The sequence below is a fragment of the Geotrypetes seraphini genome, chromosome 10 (genome assembly GCF_902459505.1).
Source record: "Geotrypetes seraphini chromosome 10, aGeoSer1.1, whole genome shotgun sequence".
NCBI lineage: Eukaryota > Metazoa > Chordata > Amphibia > Gymnophiona > Dermophiidae > Geotrypetes > Geotrypetes seraphini.
Window position 1 is genome coordinate 136,003,025 of NC_047093.1, and position 16,659 is coordinate 136,019,683.

A 16,659-nucleotide genomic window follows, 5' to 3' on the forward strand; every position below is an offset into this window, starting at 1 on the left:
CAACTTTCAGTTCAGCAGGGTCATGAAATATAATGCAAGCTTTGGGCATATAGTTGCACATTTTAATAATAATAATAATAATAATAATAATAGTTTATATACCGCAGGACCATGAAGTTCTATGCGGTTTACAAAGATTAAAAGATAGTACAAATTGATTGAACTTGAGGTAAAAGCTAGTGATTAACAGCTCTAGGGATCAATTATTGTGGAGAAAGTACGGGTCAGCTGCCTAGATACTTCAGGAACAGATATGTTTTTAAGCGTTTCCTAAATTCCCCATAAGTAAGCAATTGTTCTAGATCAGGGATCTCAAAGTCCCTCCTTGAAGGCCGCAATCCAGTCGGGTTTTCAGGATTTCCCCAATGAATATGCATTGAAAGCAGTGCATGCAGATAGATCTCATGCATATTCATTGGGGAAATCCTGAAAACCCGACTGGATTGCGGCCCTCGAGGACCAACTTCGACACCTGTGGATTAAAAGATGGTACAAATTGATTGAACTTGTGGTAAAAGCTAGTGATTAACAGCTCTAGGGATCAATTATTGTGGAGAAAGTACGGGTCAGCTGCCTAGATACTTCAGGAACAGATATGTTTTTAAGCGTTTCCTAAATTCCCCATAAGTAGTAGGCTGTAAGCAATTGTTCTAGATCAGGGATCTCAAAGTCTCTCCTTGAAGGCCGCAATCCAGTCGGGTTTTCAGGATTTCCCCAATGAATATGCATTGAAAGCAGTGCATGCAGATAGATCTCATGCATATTCATTGGGGAAATCCTGAAAACCCGACTGGATTGCGGCCTTGGGACTTTGAGATCCCTGCTCTAGATCTTTACCCCATAATGCTGCCAGATGTGAGTTAAATGGAGTATTTTTTTCTCACTCCTAAAATTCTCAATCGATGGCTTCTTAGCACGTCGAACAGCGTGCTTTAAAAAGTAAGAAGTTGCAAACTCCTCCCCCAGTTCGCTCGATCTGCTCGCAGTCGCTCCGCCCGTTCCCTGACCAAAAGGCTTTCGATTGGCCTAGCGAACTTCTGGCACCGCCTCTCTCCCGCGTGCACGCCTCGCGGGCTCCCGCTTTAATCCTATCGTAGTTGGCGGGAAGACGGGGTACGCGCACGCCGCCAGCGGTCGAAGGGCAACGCGCGAAGGGGGTCGCTACGACCCGGACGGCGTACGTCATCACGCAGGCAGGAAGGCGTGAACTAAGGCGGTTTCGAGGCGGGCGCGAGAACAAAGCGGCGGTTGGCGCGGCACGTCTGCAACGTGGGCGCACCGTGAGGGCAGACGCGCTCGCGAAGGAGCAGGAGGGGCTTCGCTCGGTAAAATAAACTCCAAATCAGCGCAAGCAAACGGTACAGAAAGATGGCGGCCACCACCACCACCACGCCGACGACTCCCACGGCCAGGAAAAGTGCCGCCGGTGGCGGCGGCGGCAGCAGCGGAACCACGATCATCGCCGCGCTGCCGCCCGAGAGCTTGGAGCTGCTGGAGAACTGCGGCGTGTGTAAGATGAGCCTGAGGACCAAGCGGGAGCCGCTGCTGTTGCCCTGCCTGCACTCGGTGTGCCAGGCCTGCCTTCGACCCGAAGGCCAGCCGGCTGCGACCGAAGGAGGTAAGGGAGCCGAGGCCTGGTCGTCGAGCGGGGCGGGGAGAACCCCGAACTCTCCGGCTCTGCCAGGCGCTGGCACGAGGGAGCGGGTGTCGGCCTGGGGGGGGGGAGGTGGAGAAGGGGCGCGAGGAAGAGAAGGGGGCGGAGCTTCGCCCTGGTGGCGGCAACAATGGCGGCGTCCTTCGGGCCCGGACATGCGTCTTCCTTTGCAGCCGTAGCCTGGTGCTTGATTCCCTAGCGTAGGGTTACAGGGCTCGATGTGACGGAGTTCTGGCTGTGATATAAAGGGTTAAAAGCGGAAGGGTGGCTTTATAGTTACAGGCTGGAAAGGAGATTTGGGGGGGGGGGGGTAAAGGTGTGGGCTCGGCCCCAAATCTCTTCCCTAACCTTGAAAAACGGCTCCTTATCGGGCTGGTTAAAGCTAGTTGTGTGTGCTGCTTTGGGGGAACTTTGCAGGGCGTTTATTGGATTCATAGATTCTGTTGTTTTCTGTCTACTACTAGATGCAAAAACTTTAACCGAGTAGAATTTCTTTCCCAGTGCCTTTTAAAAAAATAAATAAATTTTTTAATAGGTTCTGCTCCTCTCCCCACACAGTAGTCACACCCCCCTTTATCACCTAGAGAATGAAAGTGCCATAGATATTACACTGGGACTGCTGAACCCACATACAGCGGAACCTTGGTTTACGAGCATGATTGGTTCCAGAAGCATGCTGGTAAACCAAATTACTCGTATAGCAAAGCGAGTTCCCCATAGGAAGTAAGGGAAACTCGCTTGATTGGTTCCACCTCCTCTCCCCCCCCCCCTGCGTCCACCGGCACTGCTCTACCCCATCACATCCCCAAAAGACCCTCCACCCCCGAGGCCACTGGTGCGCTTCCACATCCCCTCCCCCCTCGCGAGCGCCCGCCCAAACTGAAGCCTTGCCCCCATCTGGCACCTGCACACAGCACCAACCCACAGGAGGTACCAATGCCCGAAGATCGTGCTGCTTGCCGGACTGGGCCTTGAGCATCTGTCTGCGCATGCTCAAGGCCTTATGGTTCCCGTCTCTCTCCGAGATGGGAAGATACTTTCAATTGACATTGTGCAAAGGGTCAAAGATTTCTATCAGGATGATGAATTTTCTCAATTATGATCTGGCAAGAGAGATTATATCTATTACTAGTATTTTAGCCCGTTACATTAACGGGTGCTAAAATATATGTCTGTGTGTCTTTTTCTGTCTCTCCCAACCGCTGTCTGTCTCTCCCTGGCCCCCTTTGTCTGTCTTTCTGTGTCTCTCCCTGCTCCTGTGTCTTTTTTTCTTTCTATCTGTCTCTGCCTCCTATGCAGCAGTATTTCTCTCCCACCACTTTCCTGTGCAGCAGCCACAGCAGCATTCCCTCCCCCACACCACTTCCCTGTGTAGCAGCAGCATTTCCCCTACCCCTCCCTTTCCTTTTCCGCGGTCCCGACAAACCTTCCGATTCCAGCAGTGTCTGCAGCACTCTAATACACACTGCTTCGGGGCCTTCTACTGCCCAGCAAATCGGGGCAGTAGAAGGCCCCGAAGCAGCGTGTGTAGAGTGCTGCAGGCGCTGCTTGAATCGGAAGGTTTCAGGACCCTCAGCCCTTGCCGGACCCGAAGCGAACTCGGAGTTTTTGGGTTTTTTATGCGGGCCCAGCCGGAGCAGGAGGAGAAGCCTGGGAGGCAGGAATTAAAGTCGGTTGGAGGCGGGAGGAGAGCAGCTCCTCTCTCTTCCAGCTCCAGTCCGGCCCCCGCTGACGTTGCCCTGGCCAGTTCACACTCCGAAACCGCGGGAGACACAGCGCTGTACGGCCTCTTCTTTCTGATGCCGTGAGCGTGGGTTCTGGGGAAGGACGGCAGCGGCGGTGGCAAACTTAGGAAAGGAGGGGGGAGTACTATATACTGCAACTTACAGCCTTCTCATAAGATCTTCAGATGTGCTCCTTATAGATTTTGTGCTTCTTGGCTTTATCCTTCAGACAGGCTCCGCATCGCCGCACGCATGCGCACTCTACCTGCGGGTCCCTACAGCGCATGGAAAATGGGAGCACGCAGGTGGGAGTGCGCATGCACGCTTAGGGCTTTAGTCTATTATGATAAATGGTGAATCGATGCAAAAGCCAAAGTGCCTGTTATTATGCAACTTAAAAGAACTCTGGGTATAATATCAACAATGCCATGGGCCTGAAGTTTTCTCTAAATTTTGTGAGCTTCGTCCAAAATGGTATATTATAACGCATTCTGCTGGAACCCATTCTGTGTGAATCCGCATAATTCATCAAAATATAAAACTTATGTTGGCAGCTACTTCTGGACCACACCCACACTCATGGCTGACCAAACCTTGGACCTCCCACCACCCCACAAACAGCCTGGGGAGGAGTCGGGTCAGAATCCCCCTCCTTATACCTTGTTGTGGAAAACGGCAACAGGGATGTCCACTCCTTGCTGGCATGCCCACCTCTTCAAAATGGTGGGCTTTCCCCTATAACTCATTGGGTTAGATACCTAAGGTCCCTTAGGAGGAGCTTAAGGTATTTGAGCCAATCTGGAAAATCAGATCTCGACTTCAAATGATTTGTTTAGCCTTTGAAGAAAATATTATTGGGGTCAAATTCTTACTCATCTCAAAGGAAGATATTGAGAAATTAAGACCTATTTAGGAACCCAAGTTTGGAAATGGCTGTATAGTAACTGGAACTCGGGAAAAATCACCAGTTTAAGCCAGTTGATGAAACCAAAATTTGTGTCAGCAAAGTATCAGGAGATGAAACATTTTTCATTGCTGATGTCACTAAAACTGATAATCCTCCTTTATTCAACTTTCAGCCTAGCCAATATGTTGCTTGCATGTAGTACACTTATTGGTGGATTGGAAATTTCTCTGAAATCTCTTCAGAGCACAATAATGTCTTAATTAACTTCTTGCATCCACAAGGCCTTACTCAGTCCTTTCATTGGTCCGTTAAAGATGTTTAGGTTTCAGAGGAATATATTTTTATCTTTCCTAAAGCTCCAATAACCTCCAATAAGAAAGGCGATACATCTATTCACAAACTTTGTCTAATATTAGCAGCATTTGATGAGCAACATGTGGTGCTGTAGTGAAAGGACGCTCTGAGTTTTTCTCGCTAAGAACTTTGTCCTATTAAGCTGAAAGCTCCCAGAGCAGAAATTATTATGCCGAAAAGATGAGGCAGGGTGGCTGCTTCAACCTGACAGCCTGAACCTACCTTAACAAAGCAAGGACTTCTCATGAGCTTCTATACATCCTCGCCCCGGGGCAATCCTGCTGAGCCAGACGCGAAGGAAGCATTGGTTCTAGGAAGTGAGATTTCGCTTAGTCCTGCGGGACCTGCATCTCCCTTGCAGTCGTGAGAGAAGGGAACTTCGGCAGCAGTGTCGGCAGTGGACACTCTGCTGCCCCCGGAGCTATCGGGCTTGCCAGCTTCACCAGAACTCGTGGCTGAGATCTTCAAGCAGCGGAGTTCAGCGGAGAGAGGGGAATTAACAACATTACAGCCCCTTGTTAGACCTGCTGAGGTTACTTTGGACACTATTTGGACTGCGTTAGATTCCCCTTTACAAGGTATGTTCGGGAATCTTCCCTCTTGTTCAAACTCAGTCATTGAGATTACAGAAATTTGAAGAGGATTTGAAGTCCCAGGGAGAAAAAGTTAATTCCCAACAGTCAGTGCAGAGAATAAAATCTACTACTGAAACTATTCTGCAGGATAAACTTTTGATGCTTAGAAAAATAGAAAATCTTGAAAATTATACTAAGAAATTGAATTTAAGACTATTAAACTTCCCTAAGACACTGACTATGACACCAAAATAAACTTTTTATAAGTTTCTGAAAGAAATTTTTAAATATCCCGAAAATAGACTTCCTCCTCTACATAAAATTTTATTTTTTGTCAGTTTCTCCCAAAAAAAACTTCCTCTTCTGGTTTTGAGGTTACTTCTCAGATAACGATGGCTGGTCCTTTGGATTTATCAAATATATTGGAGAATACTCAAGAGGAGGTTGTTATGTGTTCAACGCTTTTTGTAACATTTGTATTTCATCAAGATAAAGAAGCACTCCTTCGCCTTTTTTTTTAAGTTGAAGAAAGTTTTTAGTTTTTGAATAGTAAAATTTTGATGTTTGCAAACGTATCAAGAATTACACAGACAAGAAGGAAAATATTCTTAGAAATGAAAGATAGCGTGAAAGGACTGGGAGCAAAATTTCAATTGTAATTTCCTTGTAAATGCATGATTTATTTGGATCAAAATTCCTATATTTTTTATGAGCCCTACCAGTTGCAATTCTTCTTGGAAAGCAAAGGGGTCATAACAGATTTCCAAGAGTGAACATTAGTATGCAAAGTCTATAGTATAAATGGGGATGTATCACTGCTTTTAATTTCTAATAATTTTTTATAATATCATTCCTTCTGATTGTGAAATTGTCTCTCTCCATAATGAGGTCTATTACAAGAGTATTGATGTAGAGTGAGGAACTCTTGATTTATTTGTTTATTATTTCCTATTTCAATATTAAAACTCTTGTATCTCTTCAATATGTATTTTACTGAAAAATATTTCAAAATGATAAAAAAAAAAGAACATAAGAATTGCCGCTGCTGGGTCAGACCAGTGGTCCACTCACGCGGTGGCCCCCAGGTCAAAGACCAGTGCTTTAAATGAGTCCAACCTCACCTGCGTACGTTACATTTTAGCAGAAACTTGTCCAACTTTGTCTTGAATCCCTGGAGGGTGTTTTCCCCTATGACAGACTCCATAAGAGAATTCCAGTTTTCTACCACTCTCTGGGTGAAGAAGAACTTCCTTACATTTATACGGAATGTATCCATCAACTTTAGAGAGTATCCTCTCATTCTCCCTACCTTGGAGAGGGAGTATTTTGAATGTTTCGATCATGTCTCATCTTTTCAAGGGAGAAGAGGCCCAGTTTCTCCAATCGCTCACTGTATAGCAACTCCTCCAACCCCTTAACCATTTTAGTCACTCTTCTCTGGACCCTTTCGTGTAGTACCGTGTCCTTCATGTATGGTGACCAGTGCTGGACGCAGTACTCAAGGTGAGGGCACACCATGGCCCGGTACAGCGGCATAATAACCTTCTCTGATCTATTCGTGATCCCTTTTCAGAAGTTCAGTGCCGTGGCCGTCGTTCTTGACTGATGTTTTGCCCCCACATCCAGGTCAAAGCGGATCATGTTGTGATCACTGTTTCCCAGCATCCCTTCTACATCTACACCACCTCGCAGTCCATTTAGAATTAAGTCCAGAATTGCATTTCCTCTTGTATTTTCCTTGACAAATTGTTCCAAGAAGCAGACACCTACAGCATCCAGGAGCTTGGTCTCCCTAGCACAGCCGGAGGTGCCTAGGTTCCAGTCTATCCCCGGATAGTTGAAGTCACCCATGATAACTGTGTTGCCTCCCCTGAGGTTGCGTTTAATCTTATCTGTAATTTCTCCATCAATTTTTTCGGACTGCCTTGGGAGTCGGTAGTAGATGCCGATCTTCGTTTCCAGTCCATTTGTTCCCGGAATTTTGACCCATAGAGACTTTTAACTTATCCGTCTGTTGTGGCATGTTCTCTCCAGTAGATTCAATTCCCTCTTTTGACGTATATGGCAATGCCCCCAACTTTTTGAGCCACTCTTTCTCTATGGTAGTACAGTGTCCCAGACGTTTTCCTCAGTCCACCATGTTTCTGTGATGCCGATGACGTCCACATTATCTTTTTGTGCCATAACTTCTAATTCACCTATCTTATTCCTTAGGCTCCTTGCATTCGTGTACATACACTTGAGTTTGCGGCCTGTTCCTTTCATGCATTTCCTTCCCTTGTGTGTCCCTTTTGATCTGTCTTGCCTGTGATCCGGTGAGTCTTCCCCTTTATCTTCCTGTACGGTATCCGGGTATACCAGTTCCCGAACCATTGACTCTCTCTTGGTCGACGTTAGCTTTCCCTTTCTTCCTAGTTTAAAAACTTCTCAACTTCTGTCTTGATGTTGCTTGCAAGTAGCCTCCTTCCATCTCTGCTGAGGGGGAGTCCGTCCTTCCTGAATAGCTTGCGGTTCCCCCAGAACATTGTCCTGTTGCGCAAAAGTGGAATCCTTTCTTACACCAGTGCCGCATCCACGTGTTGACTGTTTGCGGCTCCATCTGCCTCTTCTCGTCGACCCTGGGTACCGACAGGATCTCCGAGAATGCTATCCTCTGTGTTCTGATCTTCAGCTTCCTTCCTAGCATCCGGAACTGGTCCTTCAGTACTTCCCTGTTTTGGTTCCTGTTGCACACATTGTTCGTCACCACATGGATTACCACCGCCGTATTTTCTTACTTTGTCGATGATCCTGCTCCTTCCCCTCTCCTTTTCTCAGCTTTGCTTTTCTCTCCTTCTCTTTTCTTGCCTCCTGCTTGCTTGCCCAAGCCTGTTTCCTCACCATACTGTTCTTTGTTCACATTAATTTTTTATCCTGGAATAAAAATTTACAGTTAGCTACAAATTTCCAATTTGGTTTCTCATTATTCCAGTGACTATCTACATTTTCAACATATTTTAACATTAAACACATGAAACCTTGGTGTACTTTCAGACCTATTTTAAGCTATATAGGCATAGGTTAAAAATGTAGTTCGATGAGTTTTGTAGCCATAAAATGCTTTTTCAAATGGTGCAGGAAAGAAAAAGATTGGAGAATGTACAGTTGTTATACGACATAAAATATAGGTAAAAATTTGCATAAACTTTTTTCTACAATCTTAAAGATTTATCTCGTAAAAGAAAAGCGCAGTTTTCCTCCTTCCTGTTATGACTTATTAAAGTGCTACTTGATTGCTTTTGTACAAACTGAGAGGGCAGGGGCAGTTTTCTAGGAAGGAGGTGGAATTGAAAACATGATTGACAGTTTTCTGCAAGCAACTTTCTAGTTAAGGTACAAGACCCTAGTGTTCAGGACCACTAGACACATCTACAAGAAAGATTAGGTGTACCTCAATAATCTATCTTTGCATTAAGCTAGAAGTGGAAAGACATAAGCTAAATCTAAATAGAACTGGAATCTCTGCTAGTTGTATTGTGTAAATCAGGCCAAAATAACCTCGTTCCTCTGGTCTTCACAGCTTCAGTTAATTGTCCAGTGTGTAAACATCAGTGTTTTCAGAAGGATATTGTGGAGAATTATTTCCTGAGGGAGAGTACCACTGCAGGGGGAAGTGAGCTCCAAAAAGAATCCAGCAAGGTAAGTCTGCAAAACTTAGTCCAAACGTTGTACACTTCTCAGTTAAACAGCATGCCTTAAATACATTTTACATTTGCCAAGTTTCCCAAGTGTTAAGTTCTAATGCATGTTTTTAAAAAATGAAAACAAAATTTAAATGTCTGCAGTCAAATGTCTGCATCGAAAAGTGTCAATATGGTGAAAAATCCAAACGCAAACTTTTTTTAAATATACATTATCCCAGGACAAGCAGGCAGGTATTCTTACTAGTGGGTGATGTCATCCGACAGAGCCCCGATACGGACGTCTCACAAGCATATTTTGCTTGAAGAAACTCAGAAGTTTCGAGATGCCCGCACCGCGCATGCGCCAGTGCCTTCCCGCCCGATGGTCCGGGCGTATCTCCTCAGTTCTTTTCTTTCCGCTGAGCTGAGAAGTTTTACTTCGATTCTGTGCTGACTGAAATCCCGTTCTTTTGCCTTCTATTGCCGCGGTTTTGAGTTTATTTTGCTCTTTATCGTGTGTTTTATTTCTTTTGTATCTTTTTTTTCACACACAAAAAAAATTTCTTCCGGCGATTCGACCGGGTCGGCCGCGTGGCTCAGGCCCCACTCCTTCGATCTTGCGGCGGAGCTTTTTCGACCTATGTCCCGGCCAATTACCGATTTTAAAAAGTTTAGCAAGTGCCAGCGCGCGATTTCGCTGACGGACCCGCATCGACGCTGCCTGCAGTGTCTTGGTCCGAAACATTTCCCGAAATCGTGCCGGCCTTGTTCCACTCTCACAGCGCGAGCGTTTAAGCGTCGCTGTTTTTTGTGGGAGTCGATGTTCAAGATGGAAGCTGTGAAGGAACCTTCAGCTTCGACTTAGGCTGGTGCTTCGCCTGTAGCTACGAAGCCCTCCACCAATCCTACTACGCCAGGTCTCCTGGGGTCGGCTTCGTTTGTCCCGGTTTCGACCCCACCTTCGGCGCCGGTGCCTTCCTCCGTCTCCTCGGATCAGGTACCGACTCCTCCCATTCCACCCGTGGTTCTCAAAGTGCCGAAGGCTTCCAAGCAAAAGCACTCTACCACGAAGGAGCGCGAAGACCGTGCAGGAGGACCCCCTTTTGGGGCGGATCCCTCCTTATCGTTACGGTCCCTTTTGGAGGCTCAGTTTGTCGAGCTCATGTCAACCATGGGACCCAAGTTGATTGCCACGATCCAGGGTGGCCTCCCGGTTCCGATTCCGGGGGGGCGGACCGCCCCTCCTCCTTGCCGGTCGATCTCGCTGCTTGGCGAGGAGGAGCGGCGGTTGGCGGCCGGTCCCTCGAGGCGGGCCTCCTTTAGTGACATGCCCCCTTTAGAGCCCATAACACCCCCGGACAAAGAGGTGTGGAATCCCTCTTCAGGTAATCGAAGCCCTGGGCATAGCAAGTCACAGGAAGAGTTCTTCCGCACTCCTTACCAGGCCTGGACTGCATCTCGAGAGGCGTCGAATCCTCCGCCTCTACGCTCCACGGCCTCGAGTCCCATCTACTCGTTAGAGGCGTCAGGGGACCCTTCTAAGCATCGTCATTCTAGATCCCCCTCCAGGCACCGAGAGGGGCATCGGTCCAGACATTCATCACGGCACTCCTCGCGGCACTCTAAGGTTTCACCGCAGAAGAAGCTGCCGCGACTGGGGTATTCTTCGTCGGACATGTCTCATCCGCAGGGGCCGGAGTTCGAGAAGCCGTGTGTCTCTTATTCCCCCTGTCGATCCCAGGTCTCTGTGGATCCCGAGGCCTCGACTTCGTCCAGTCCTTCTCGTAGACCTGTGCTGGCAGATCAATTGTCATTTTCTTCTTTCCTCAGACAGATGGCGGATGACCTGGACATTACCTTGGACTCCGGTTCTCGGTACTCCAAGGAATACCTCGATACTATGCATTTGCCTAATCCTCCTGCGGAGTCTCTTCGCCGCCCTCTGCACAAACTTCTCGACCAAACGTTCATGCGATGTTTTGAAACACCATACTCCATTCCTGTGGTCCCTGGCAAGTTGGATGCCCGGTACCGCACGGTTCATCACAAAGGGTTCGAGGGCTCTCAACTCTCTCACCAATCCCTGCTGGTCGAATCCTCCCTCAAGCGGTCTCATCCGTCCCAGGTGTACGCCTCGGTGCCTCCGGGTCACGAGGGCAGGACAATGGATAAGTTTGGGAGGAGAATCTACCAGAACTCGATGATGATTTCCCGAGTTCTCAATTATACTTTCCATTTTGCAACTTATTTGGAGTTCTTCCTGCCTGTTCTTCTCACACCTTATATTGAGTCTCAGGCTCGCTTCAAATTTGAGGAAGTAGTGGCCTCACTGTCCTAGCTACGTCTCCAGTTGATGCAATCCTCTTACGATGCCTTTGAGCTTTCGGCACGGACTGCCGCCTGTTCCGTGGCTATGCGTTGATTGGCATGGCTTCGGACCATTGACATGGACCCGAACCTCCAGGACAGACTTGCCAATGTTCCTTGTGCTGGAGCGGATTTATTTGACGAGTCCATCGAGACTGTGACGAAGAAGTTGTCTGACCATGAAAAATCCTTTCAGTCCATTCTTCGGCCCAAGCCGAAGCCTCAACAGTCTCGACCTGCTAGAACGCCCTTGATCTATCAGCGGCGTTATACTCCGAGACAAGCTCCGGCTGCGAGACAACCGGCGAAGAGACAGCCTCCACAGAAGGCTCAACAGTCTACTGTCCCCAAGGCTCCTCAGCCTTTTTGACTCTCTCTTAGGAAGCATAACCAACCTCGTTCTGCCATCCCCTGTTTTCCCAATTGGGGGTTGCCTCCATCATTTTTTCCATCGATGGCTATCACCACCGACCTCTGGGTCCTTACCATCATCAAGGAAGGATACGCTCTTCAGTTTCATCGGGTCCCCCCGGATCACCCTCCAAGAAAGTATCCTTCCAACTTGACACAGACCGCCCTTCTTCTTCAGGAAGCTCAGGCTTTGCTCCGGCTCCGTGCCGTCGAGCCGGTCCCTGTGGACCAACACAACCGGGGGTTTTACTCCCGATACTTCCTCGTCCCGAAGAAGACGGGCGACCTGCGACTCATTCTGGACCTCAGGGTCCTCAAAAAGTTTTTGGTCAAGGAGAGGTTTTGCATGCTGACCCTTGCTTCTCTCTACCCCCTCCTCGAGCAGAACGACTGGTTATGCTCTCTGGATCTCAAAGAGGCCTACACTCACATTCCCATTCATCCGGCCTCTCGCAAGTTCCTCAGATTTCGGGTGGGACATCTGCAGTATCGAGTGCTTCCATTTGGCCTGTCCTCGTCCCCCAGAGTCCCCCAGTAGTCGTGGCCGCTGCACTCCGGCACAGGGGTCTTCAGGTATTTCCCTACCTCGATGACTGGCTCATCAAGGCCCCCTCAGCTCCAGGGGTCATCTCGGCGACCCTGACCACTATTTGCTTCCTGCAGAGTTTGGGCTTCGAGATCAACTTTCCCAAATCTCATCTACAGCCTACCCAGTCTCTTCCCTTCATCGGGGCGGTCCTGGATACCATTCGACTCAGAGAATTCCTTCCTCCTCAGCGCCTGGATGCTCTTCTTCATCTCTGCCAATCTGTGTCTTCTCGCCAGTCCATCTCAGCGAGACACATGATGGTGCTCCTGGGCCACATGGCCTCTACAGTTCATGTGACGCCTTTTGCCAGACTTCATCTCAGGATCACTCAGTGGACCCTGGCTTCTCAATGGACTCAGGTGTCAGACCCGTTGACTCGACACATCATAGTCACTCCTGCTCTTCGGCAGTCTCTACTTTGGTGGATGACCTCTTCGAATCTATCCAGAGGTTTGCTGTTTCACACTCCTCCCCACCAGAAGGTTCTCACGACCGATTCCTCAACCTATGCATGGGGAGCTCATCTGGATGGTCTTCGCACTCAAGGATTCTGGACCAGTGCGGACCGACTCCATCAAATCAATCTTCTGGAGCTCAGAGCCATCTTCAATGCTCTTCAAGCGTTTCAACATCTGCTTCACGACATGGTGGTCCTCATTCGCACGGACAATCAGGTCACCATGTATTATGTCAACAAGCAGGGGGGCACGGGCTCGGCCTCCCTGTCAGGAAGCTCTCAGAGTCTGGGATTGGGCGATTCACCACAACGCCTTCCTCAAAACTTTCTACATTCAGGGGAAGGACAATGTCTTGGCGGACAACTTAAGTCGTCTCCTCCAGCCTCACGAATGGACACTCCATTCCAGCCCCCTTCATCAGATCTTTGCACTGTGGGGGACGCCTCAGATAGACCTCTTTGCTGCTCCCCACAACTTCAAACTGCCTCAATTCTGCTCCAGGATCTACACTCCTCATCGTCTCGAGGCAGATGCCTTTCTGCTGGATTGGGGAACTCGCTTTCTGTATGCGTTTCCTCTCATTCAAAAGACTCTGGTCAAACTGAAGTCCGACCATGCCACCATGATTCTAATAGCTCCTCGGTGGCCCAGGCTACCGTGGTACTCCCTTCTACTTCAACTCAGCAGCAGGGAGCCATTCCTTCTTCCAGTGTTTCCTTCACTGCTTACTCAGCATCAGGGATCTCTACTTCATCCCAACCTGCAGTCTCTCCACCTGACAGCTTGGTTCCTCTCAACGTAACTCCTCACCAGTTTTCCCAGGCGGTGAGGGATGTGTTGGAGGCTTCCCAGAAGCCCGCTACTCGACAATGCTACTCCCAAAAATGGACTAGATTTTCTTCATGGTGTGTTTCTAATTCAGCGAGCCTCCCTATCTTCTGTATTAGACTATCTTCTACATTTGTCTCAGTCTGGCCTCAAGTCTACATCTATACGAGTTCACCTGAGTGCTATTGCGGCTTTCCATCAGTCTCTACAAGGGAAACCTCTCTCTGCTCATCCTGTGGTTTCCAGATTTATGAAAGGACTTTTCCATGTCAATCCTCCTCTCAAACCTCCTCCAGTGGTTTGGGACCTCAATGTTGTCCTTTCTCAACTTATGAAACCTCCTTTTGAGCCTCTCAACAAGGCTCCACTGAAGTTTTTCACTTGGAAAGTGGGTTTTCTGGTGGCCCTCACGTCTGCTCGCAGGGTCAGTGAGCTTCAGGCCTTTGTGGCGGATCCACCCTTCACAGTGTTCCATCATGACAAGGTTGTCCTCTGCACTCATCCGAAATTCCTGCCTAAAGTGGTATCTGAATTTCATCTCAACCAATCCATTGTGCTTCCAGTGTTTTTTCAAAGCCTCATTCTCACCCTGGAGAATCTGCTCTTCACACTCTGGACGGTAAACGTGCTTTGGCTTTCTACTTGGATCGCACAAAACCACACAGAACTGTTCCTCAACTTTTCGTCTCCTTTGATCCAAACAAGTTGGGACGACCTTTATCGAAGCATACCATCTCCAACTGGATGGCGGCTTGTATCTCTTTCTGCTATGCCCAGGCTGGATTACCCCTTCCCTGTAGGGTCACAGCCCATAAAGTCAGAGCAATGGCAGCCTTTTTCTATGCCTTCCGGCAGACCAATTATCCTCAAATTATTCCGTTTGCTACGGTTAATACAATCTCAAGATCTCTTGTAAGGCTCACCAGTAACTTTTTATCCGGCTTCAACTGCCGAATTTCAGCTTCGTACGCCTCAGTTCTTTTTTCCAGCTGATCCACCTTAATATCCATAACTGCCATTTGCCTTGTAAGGCTAGCCACCTCATCTATGGCTTACTGTATCTTTCTGGAATTATTTAATACAATTTCTTTAATCTGCCTGAGTTCAGTCACAATATCGCATCTGTCCTCACTCGGCAACGGAGCTATTGAAGGGGGTCAATGGTTCCGTTTTTGACCTCTTCACACATCCTCCACTTGTTCCAGCCATCTCCCCCTTCAATTGTTTTGACGATGCCATTGTATCCACAGAAAGCGCCGTTTCAATTGAAAATTTTATATTTTATAGCTTATTTTTTTTAAATCATTAACCTGCTATGGAGGAGCTGCGTTATCACCTGTCCATCTTACTGCGGCTCCAAGCCACGCCTGAATTATAATAATTTTAAAAATTTGGGGGCCATTGATTTATTGTAATGATTAGATGCCATTTTACACTGAAAGTACATTTATAATTACGAGGGGGGTGGTATATAGTTATTAAAGATTTAATCAATATTATGAATGTAATGTTTATATGATATTTTTGATTACAATATTTGTGGGAAGGGTGGGTGGTGGAGGGAATAAATTTATGTATTTAAGATGATGATAGAATTTCAAGTGATGTGTACAAGTTCAAATGATGTAATATTGTGTACTTGATGTAAGATGAAAAAATGAATAAAGAATTTGAAAAAAAAAGTGATGTGTTATATTGATGGCATATTATAATGTTTGGAAGTATTTCTAGAGAGTTTTATTTCATTAAACTTTTAAAGCTGCACTCAAGTAGAAGACCTGACCTAGATGCTGTCTGCTCTTTTCCAGAGGTGCACCAGCTGTGAAGACAATGCTGTGGCCACGAGTTACTGTATTGAGTGCACAGAGTGGCTATGTGGGACTTGTGTAGGGGCCCACCAGAGAGTGAAGTACACCAAAGATCACACAGTAAAAGTCACAGGTAACAATTCCATCTATCTTCTTTAAAAAGTGCATGTGGCCTGAGACAAGTACCCTTTACCTGTCAGAGCAATGAAGTTGAGAAGCTTATCAGATTTTGCTTTCTATACTGGGGATGGAAGAAATGTGTTAAAATAGCCATTCTTTAGCACTCTCCAGACCAGTAGAGGTTAATCTTTACAAATGGGGTATATATCCAATCATGACCAGCAGGTGGAGACTGAAAACAAAACTGTGAATATATATAATATACTCCCTTCTCTATTTACATCAGTCTTCTTTCAGTCTCCAGCAGGTGTTGAGTGATCTGTACCCATCTCCCTTGGTAGGGCTGTTGGAATTTGTTTAGGGGGTTTCTAGTCCCTGTTTGGGGGTCCGTCTGACCTCGGGGGTGTCAAACCCGGCGGGTCTCGAGCGGGGTCCCTCCCCCCACTTCCTCCACCTCCCCACATTTTTTTAGAGGAGCCTCAGCAGTAAGCCTTGCCCCCTAAATCAAGCAAGGCATATTGCTTCGAGAACCTGTGGAGTCTGTTCTGTAAAAAAAAAAAAAAGTCCTGAGGTAGTGCCGGTCTGCAGGGTTGCTTCCCTGTCAGTTTACTGTATTTTACTGTATTTTTGCACTAACCGGCACTTTTTCTCCTAGCTAGGTCGCGTATGGAGCAATTGTGCCCTTCTCCGGGGGAGTGGGACACAATTTGGTCCAGCCGCGAGGCACTCGCAGCCGGCCTGAACTCGGCGGTTTGGGCCGGTGAGGTGGTGGAGCTGCAGCGGCTGCGGGCGCCCAGAGCTCCCCGCCGATGGTGCCTCGCGAGTCGGCTGTGAGCAGTGGGGAAGCCTGGTCTTCCCCCAACCGCCCACGGACGGATTTCCTGAAGGATTCCCTCTCAGCTGATTTTTTGACAGCTGATGCCGACTTGCCTGTTGCTGGGACTGTTCAGGCTTCTCAGCCGCTACAGGCCATGGAGGGAGCTTTTTTGGCGGGAACTTCACCATTTTCTCTGTCTGGCCCCTCCATTTTGTCTGCAACCTCAGGTGACCTTCCCCCCTGTATTGCAAACACGGGCAGGTTTCAGCAGGGACCCCTGCTGGGGCAGGGAGTCCCTGGGGACCCCTAGGGGTTTTTTGCCCCCAATTTAATTTCTATCTTTGTGCAGACAATTGGGGGTCCCACGTGCACCTGGGGGGTTTCG

The 16,659-nt window shown here is 47.9% G+C and overlaps 1 protein-coding gene across 1 annotated transcript in view; it reads left to right on the forward strand.

Annotated features, from left to right (window-relative positions):
- The first annotated feature begins 1,132 nt into the window (after positions 1-1,132).
- Positions 1,133-16,659, forward strand: part of TRIM28 (tripartite motif containing 28) — a 79,226-nt gene continuing 63,699 nt past the window's right edge. Inside the window, exons 1-3 of the mRNA XM_033960694.1 lie at positions 1,133-1,618; positions 8,774-8,892; positions 15,338-15,470. Of these exons, the coding sequence (XP_033816585.1) occupies positions 1,369-1,618; positions 8,774-8,892; positions 15,338-15,470 (502 nt within the window). The 5' untranslated portion in view covers positions 1,133-1,368. The remainder of the gene's footprint in view (positions 1,619-8,773; positions 8,893-15,337; positions 15,471-16,659) is intronic.